The sequence below is a fragment of the Vollenhovia emeryi genome, unplaced genomic scaffold (genome assembly GCF_000949405.1).
Source record: "Vollenhovia emeryi isolate VEMERY1.0 unplaced genomic scaffold, V.emery_V1.0 DF939145.1, whole genome shotgun sequence".
Taxonomy (NCBI): Eukaryota; Metazoa; Arthropoda; class Insecta; order Hymenoptera; family Formicidae; genus Vollenhovia; species Vollenhovia emeryi.
Window position 1 is genome coordinate 35,795 of NW_011967221.1, and position 7,245 is coordinate 43,039.

Genomic DNA, 7,245 nt, shown 5'->3' on the forward strand with positions numbered 1-7,245 from the left:
TTGACCGTGATTGGCCAATTTCTTAAAGCTTAGGGCTTAAATCATCTATTGTAGACTGGGACTAAGTCTCAGTCTACAATAGATGATTTAAGCCCTAAGCTTTAAGAAATTGGCCAATCACGGTCAAGTATGAGAAGAATGCGCGACTGTGATTAGTCAATTTCTTAAGGCTTAGGGCTTAAATCTCTATTGTAGACTGGGACTTAGGTGTCGCTTAGAGACCCCTGAATCGTAGTGTGGCGGTCGTGGCGGTCGTGGCATGTTTGACAATCGCGTCAGAATTTTACCTTTTCTCTTCTTACGATTTACGAGAGTTACGAGAGTTACGAGAGTTACGAGAGTTACGAGGCGATCGCTAAATCGTCCAACCGCCAACGTATGATATATGTACGTGCTATTCCATCCAATTGCTTTCTCAACAATTTTCAATTTTATTAGTGTCTGCGCTATTGTTCAACACACTTGGTCGACAAGTCGACATTTCACCACGGATATTTCTAACGTTTCAGCTTTGTTTACAGTCGAGTGCGTGCCGATAGTCTCCTAACCTTTCTTTCCTAGGTTACACCATCTCCTTACAAATGGCGGATAAGGCTATGATGAAGGTATGTTTCTCTGCATATTCGCGGCAAAATACTTGCTCGATTCCATTCTAACCTGTGCTTGCAGCAAATCGCGGAACAAAAGCTCAAGGCCTTCTCCATTGGTACAATGGGTAAACGACCATTGAGTAAAAAGGAACTGGAAGAGCAGCGCAAGAAGGAGCAGGAGCAGGCTGCGGCTCAAGTAAGTCTAACCCCTCCCCCTTTATTTATATTTCAATGATTTCAATGAATTCAATCAACTAAACGTTATGCGATTAGGCATTTGAAGAATTTGTGGCGACCTTTCAAGAGACGCCCAGTAAGACGACTAGTAAGGTTTGGGTCAAGGCGGGAACGTACGACGCCGGCAAGAGACGTGAGTGACGAGTATAACATTTGATCGAATTGAAGTGATATATGTACGACGAAAACTGTTAATTCGTAGAGGAGGACACGAGAGAGAAAGGAAAGCTTTATAAGCCACAGTCGAAACTCTCGGAACTAGTCGACAACAGGTCGTCGGCTGAACAAGCTCAGGAATATGCCAGACTACTTGGGACAAACGAACGGAAACTGGACAGGCTGGGCAAGAAGAAGAAGGAGGGTGAAAAGAAGAAGAGCAACCTTGAATTATTCAAAGAGGAGTTGAAGATGATTCAAGAGGAACGTGAAGAGAGACACAAGTACAAGGGTGCGGTGAAAACTGTAATATCCGCCCAATCTGAAGATCCCATGTTGGCTGCTCTAAAATGTGTCGAAGGTATGTATGCACCAGCACACCTCGAGCACACAAGTGACAATAGCATAATTAAACCTTTAGTAGGTAGTAGACCCTCATTTCCAGATCCGCGAAAGGCTAATCTGCATAACTTGGTTGACGATCCCCATCTCTTAGCCCTGATATACGAGGGTAACCATTGTCCATCCTATATCTTTTTCCTCCTACCACTTTTGTCCCTGTTATAATTGCAAGACTTGTATCTTTCTCATCATTTTCATCTTTACAGATGGCTCATTCGACAATGGTGATCCAAATACCACAAACTTGTACTTGGGCAACTTAAATCCCAAGGTTAGTGTACGTGTACGTACAGTGTACGTAACGTTACATATTGTAGCGCACAATTGATTACGATCTTTTGCCTGTTGCACAGATCACGGAACAGCAATTAATGGAGATATTTGGCAAGTATGGGCCTTTGGCTAGTATAAAAATCATGTGGCCACGTAGCGACGAAGAGAAAGCCAGACAAAGGAATTGTGGTTTTGTTGCATTCATGAGTCGCAAGGACGGGGAGCGTGCATTGAAAAATCTTAACGGTGAGTTCATATTTCAAATGAGTAAATTCATATTTCAAATGAGTAAATTCATCATTTGTTTGTTTGTGGGGGGCGAGGTAGGTCGTGACATAATGCAGTACGAGATGAAGCTGGGTTGGGGAAAAAGCGTACCAATTCCACCTTACCCTATCTATATTCCACCTGCTTTGATGGAAATTACGCAGCCACCACCCCCATCGGGTCTTCCGTTCAATGCTCAGCCACACCGACGCGACAGACACAAGGTACACGAAATGATTTCAAGAGCGCAATTAATAAACTGCTCAACTATATGTCTAAACAATATCGTTTTCTTCCTATTTAATTAATTACCCTCGCGCGAATAATCATATTTTAAATATTTATTAGTCACACTTTTACGTACGTTGATCGTCGTCGTAGGATTACGAATAGGATTTCTACCTTTTGCTAGAAATAGCTAGCTTTAAGGTTTCATGAATATCTGATACACGTGTCCTGGTGAATAAAATTTTTTCAACTATTTATATTTCTCGTTTAATCGTCGATTTTTAGCCTCAGTTCATCTTGATAGAGTAACTTGACAGTACATTATTCCATATACATATTTAACAAGTTGATTTTCTAATAATTTTCCAAGTAAAACACCACATGGAATTTTTCCAAAACCATTTTCCTTGATAAAGTGGTTGATTAAGTAATGTTTCAATTGTCATAAACCTTTTCGTTATTTTAACGTTAATGTAACGTTGGAATGGCATAACCATTTTTGAAACATAATCTCAGATACCACGTATCCGCAACCTCCAGAGCGCGGACCCGCAGGAAAAGGAAAACTTTGAAAAGGTAAAAATCCTCTTCTATGAACCATTCTCAACCTTTAATAGCTTGAATTAGATAATAATCCTAGATATGTAAAACCGATTTCGCGCGCGCGCCCGCGCAACAAGCAAAAGACTTCAAGACGATAATATTTTCTTTCGTTGTAACATTAAAATTGGTAAGTTGTTTGTGAGAGGCAAGCATTTTATGTTTATCTACTTTACAAGTCGATAAAGTAGAAACGAGTTAATTTATATATATATAGTGGTTGCTTTCCACTTAGTGATTGACACAAATGTTATTTAGTGAATCAACATCTAGAAAGATAGTTGCGTCACTAAATGGAAAACACTCGGTGTAGAATACTGTACTATATTTTCATGTAAAATAACAATTCTAATTATCTTTACGAATTGCGTTGTGGTAATTTATTGGTGACCACGCATTTTTTGGGATGTACCTTTTGGCATTTGGATTGGAACGTCCTGTCATCTGTCGTTGTTGCACTATTGATCTGGACTATAAGGTTTTGCAGAATGCTGTTGTCAAAGTGGTTATACCAACGGAAAGGTATTTGTTGATTTTAATATCATATTGACAAATCTGTAAGTATGTAACTGTGAAGAATATTTATGCTTCTGTTGAATCAAGTATTTTGTGTCAATGGGGATTGACACAAAATACAAATGCATACTTAATCGAGTCGTGCGTTATAGGAATTTAGTCATGTTAATACATAGAATGGTGGAATTTGTAATTCGAGAAGGACCAATGTTCGAAGCAATGATTATGAACCGAGAATTGAATAATCCAATGTTCAGGTATATCTTATTGTGTATGATGCCTCTACTCTCTTACTTACTTTGTATAGCTAACGTGTTTCATTTTAGATTTCTATTTGAAAATTATTCCCCCGCGCATACTTATTACCGCTGGAAACTATATTCCATTTTGCAAGGAGATGTGCAGAAAGAATGGCGCACGGAAGATTTTAGAATGTTTAAGGGTGGAAGTGTATGGAGACCACCGCCGATTAATCCTTGGACACAAGGCATGCCAGACGAATTGATAGAAATGGAAGAGAGGCAAGAACCCAGGAGAGGTAGTCTCTCGAACAGGTAATGGTAAAAAATCATACGAAATTACTCATCGAGTTAACATCAGAGACCGCGGAACCTTTTTTAGAGTTCCATTATATGTATATAGGATAATTTTTTCAAAATCTCAACCATTTTCCAGGGACGCTTCCTGCGCCCCCTGTTCCGCGGTCACTGGACTAACGTACATCGAAATGTAATTGTCTATCAAGTTTTATCTCACATTGTAAGAGAGAGATATATATTAACTTTTTGAAAACTGTTTTATTTCTTCATAGTCAACGAGATCGTTTAGAAGATTTATTGCGAAACATATCACCTGAAAGAATAAAAGTTGCAGAAGCAATGGTATTTTGTATAGAGCATGCGGAAGCAGCCGAGGAGATTTGTGATTGTATTTCAGAGTCATTGTCAATATTGCAAACTCCTGTGAATAAAAAAATTGCAAGATTGTATTTGATATCTGATATATTACACAACTGCGGAGTCAAAGTGACTAATGCCACTATTTATAGGAAGGCGTAAGTGTATGTGTGTGTGTGTGTGCGCTTGCGCTTGATATAATATGATATTATATTAATTTCATATTTACTTAACAGATTTGAAACTCGTCTTTTGGATATTTTTAATGAGGTTCACCAAGCGTACAAGCAGTTTGACAGTAGATTAAAGGCAGAAGGATTCAAAGTCCGCGTCATGAGAATGTTCAGAGCATGGGAAGATTGGGCAGTGTATCCAAGAGATTTTCTGGTCAAATTACAAAATACTTTCCTAGGACTTGTTTTGGTAAATTGCTAATTGATCTCGTGGAATAGTAATGTAGTTATTAAATCTTATGATACAATTCCAATTTCTTTCTTAGATGGACGAACCTGAACCTGAGAATGACGAAGATATCGATGGTGCACCATTGTCCGATGTTGATGGCGATGGTGCTGAAGATCTGGATGGGGTACCGCTTGATGGTGCAACCTTGTTGAAAGGTGCCATGAAACATGGTCTCACATCTCAAACAACTTCAAATTACGACGATATTGACGGAGTGCCCAGTACATATGCGTTCCTGAAATAACCACATCGATATACTTATTATATAATGATAGAAAAATGAATAATTATTTAAACGCACACATATATTTTTTCCTTGCTGTAGTGGACGAAGATATCGATGGTGTTCCAATGGATGATGATGATAGCGCAAATGCGCGAAATAAGGATGACGACAAGAAATCGGCAATGCCAGCTGGATTCGTTCCTTCGCGATGGGAAACCGTCGACCCTGATCAGGTGTGTAGACAATAATTAGGCAAGAATTATTTGACGCTAGTAAATGACTAACGACCATAACTGGCAATGTGTTTTTCAACATAAAAAATTTCTTGCGAAAAATATTACCTCAGCCAGGCTTTGAACCTGGACCTCCCTTCACTCTAGACGGTGGTCGAATTGGTTGAGACGCCTAGAGTGAAGGAAGGTCCAGTTATGGTCGATTATAAGCTTAATCATTGTTAGGCAATAAATGCTTTCGCTCACATCATCTTTACGTACAGGTCGAGGCACAGGCAATGACCACTAGTAAATGGGAAGAGTTGGGGCAAAATGAAGATTCCAATTCTCAAGATACCAGTATGGATTCCAGGTAAAATTTTTGTCTAAACAATTGGACTAATAATGTAGTATTTTTATTAAATACTGAAAAATATGTTTGTCACAGTGGTAGAGATTACAATGAAGAAAGGCGAAACAGATTACGTGAGATTGAGGTAAAAATCATGCAGTATCAGGATGAATTAGAAAGTGGTAGAAGAACATTGAAGTCTGGTATGACGATACAGGCACAAGTAGAACATTATAGGAAGAAACTTATAAGAAAGGTAAAAGATATATATCAATTTTCTATTCATTCCGGTATAACAATCATATTACGTATACGCAGAGAAGTAAAAATTTTTCTAGAGCGAGAGAGAAATGAAGGATATGAAAAGCGAAGAGCGAGATGATGAAAAACGAAGAGAGAAGAAACGAAGCCGAAGTACTACGCCGGAATCTCCTAGTCACGTTTACAGAGATCGAAGACGATCGTCAAGTCCATCGGCAAAAATTACAAGATATAGGTAAAGACTTTGTCTCACAATCACATTTTTATACATATACGTTTGTTTCCCTAGGTGTACCACATCTAGTATCTAATCGTAATATATATATATTTATAGATCTCGCAGTAGATCACCGCGCTGCAAGCGCAGATCAAGGTCTCCGTATAAGAAACGCGTACCGGTTACCCCGTCTCCTCCTCGTATTCGACGTACGCCATCGCCTTCCTTTTCTTCAGGCAGAGGATCACGCAGATCGCCTGCTAATGAACGTTGTGACAGAAAAAGGCGTAGATCACCCTCTTTGTCGCCCCCACCGCCTCCACGTACTTCCTCTAAGCATAGAGCTTGTAGTCCGCCTTCTCCTTCTCCGCGTAAACACAGACATAAACATAAATATTGAACGACGATACGCCGTGTTGCACGACTTATCTTTTCCGCAGGATACTATTTTTTAGATGTTATCTTTTAGATTTCACATTTATTGTCTTACGACGTGTCACATTCGTAGATATGCATTGATACAACACCAAAAATATGAAGAATTAACATCTCGACAACTGATTCTGCTCGATACAACTAGTTTGCCTATATTTTCAGAAAATATAAATTTAATCTCTCTCACTCCTTTATTATTTCCAAGTAAAATTAGTTTTACACTGTAAAATACTCTGTGCTGAGTGGTAAAACAGTTGAAATATCACGCAGTGTTGTAGAGAAAACAGGACATGATATAAAGTATGAAATATTTTATCGACTATCTAAAAACTTGTGCGCATCGTATAATTTATCATCTCTTAAACACATTGAAGATGAAGAGAGAATGTATATATAATAATTATAAAACATGAAGATAGAAAATAGTCTTCTTTAGATTTATGCCAAGAATATGACTTGTTTATCTTAAATGCTGAGAATATTTCAGAATTGAATAAAATAATCTTATATATACATACATATATATATATATATCAAAAATATTGTTTTCTTGAATTGTGAACATTTCGAATAAATCATTTTATATAATACATTTAATACCTAATCAGAATTCTTCAATATCGCCAGCGGTAATTAAAAACGTCAGTGTTTTCTTGACTTAATAATACAGAAAATGTATTGTGAAAAATATTACCTCAGCATATATATATATATATATATATATGTTCCTCGGTGGTTGAATTGGTGAGACGCCCGCCTAGGGTGTAGGGAGGTTCAAACCCTGGCTGAGGTAATATTTTTCGCAATAAATTTTCTGTATTAAAGATACCAGGTATGGTCAAAAAAACACTGACATTTAATATCTCTTTTAACCTTTTCGAGATAGGAATATATTAATAACTAGGCGCCTCG

At 38.0% G+C, this 7,245-nt stretch overlaps 1 protein-coding gene across 5 annotated transcripts; it reads left to right on the forward strand.

The window, feature by feature from the left end:
- Nucleotides 1–198: 198 nt before the first annotated feature.
- LOC105566271 (U2 snRNP-associated SURP motif-containing protein) lies at nt 199–6,863 on the forward strand. Of its 5 annotated transcripts, none has more exons than XM_012020146.1 (20): nt 199–387; nt 510–605; nt 670–786; nt 864–960; nt 1,030–1,344; nt 1,592–1,656; nt 1,739–1,904; nt 1,986–2,149; nt 2,670–2,729; nt 3,232–3,275; nt 3,422–3,526; nt 3,596–3,823; nt 4,081–4,323; nt 4,402–4,588; nt 4,665–4,851; nt 4,956–5,089; nt 5,353–5,441; nt 5,517–5,676; nt 5,759–5,916; nt 6,016–6,863. In XM_012020146.1, the coding sequence occupies exons 2-20, from the start codon at nt 582–584 to the stop codon at nt 6,296–6,298; spliced, it is 2,826 nt and encodes a 941-aa protein (XP_011875536.1). In that variant the 5' UTR covers nt 199–387; nt 510–581; the 3' UTR covers nt 6,299–6,863. The 5 variants fall into 5 exon arrangements, with proteins under 5 accessions (XP_011875536.1, XP_011875540.1, XP_011875538.1 ...); XM_012020150.1 differs by having other exon boundaries at nt 4,665–4,785; XM_012020148.1 differs by having other exon boundaries at nt 3,241–3,275.
- The last annotated feature ends 382 nt before the right edge of the window (nt 6,864–7,245 follow it).

Excerpts from the sequence above, each read along its gene's own strand:
- LOC105566271 (XM_012020146.1), top strand. The coding sequence starts at position 582 with ATGGCGGATAAGGCTATGATGAAG. Across the intron at positions 606-669 it reads CGGATAAGGCTATGATGAAG|CAAATCGCGGAACAAAAGCT; the intron begins GTATGTTTCTCT and ends CTGTGCTTGCAG. Across the intron at positions 787-863 it reads AGGAGCAGGCTGCGGCTCAA|GCATTTGAAGAATTTGTGGC; the intron begins GTAAGTCTAACC and ends TTATGCGATTAG.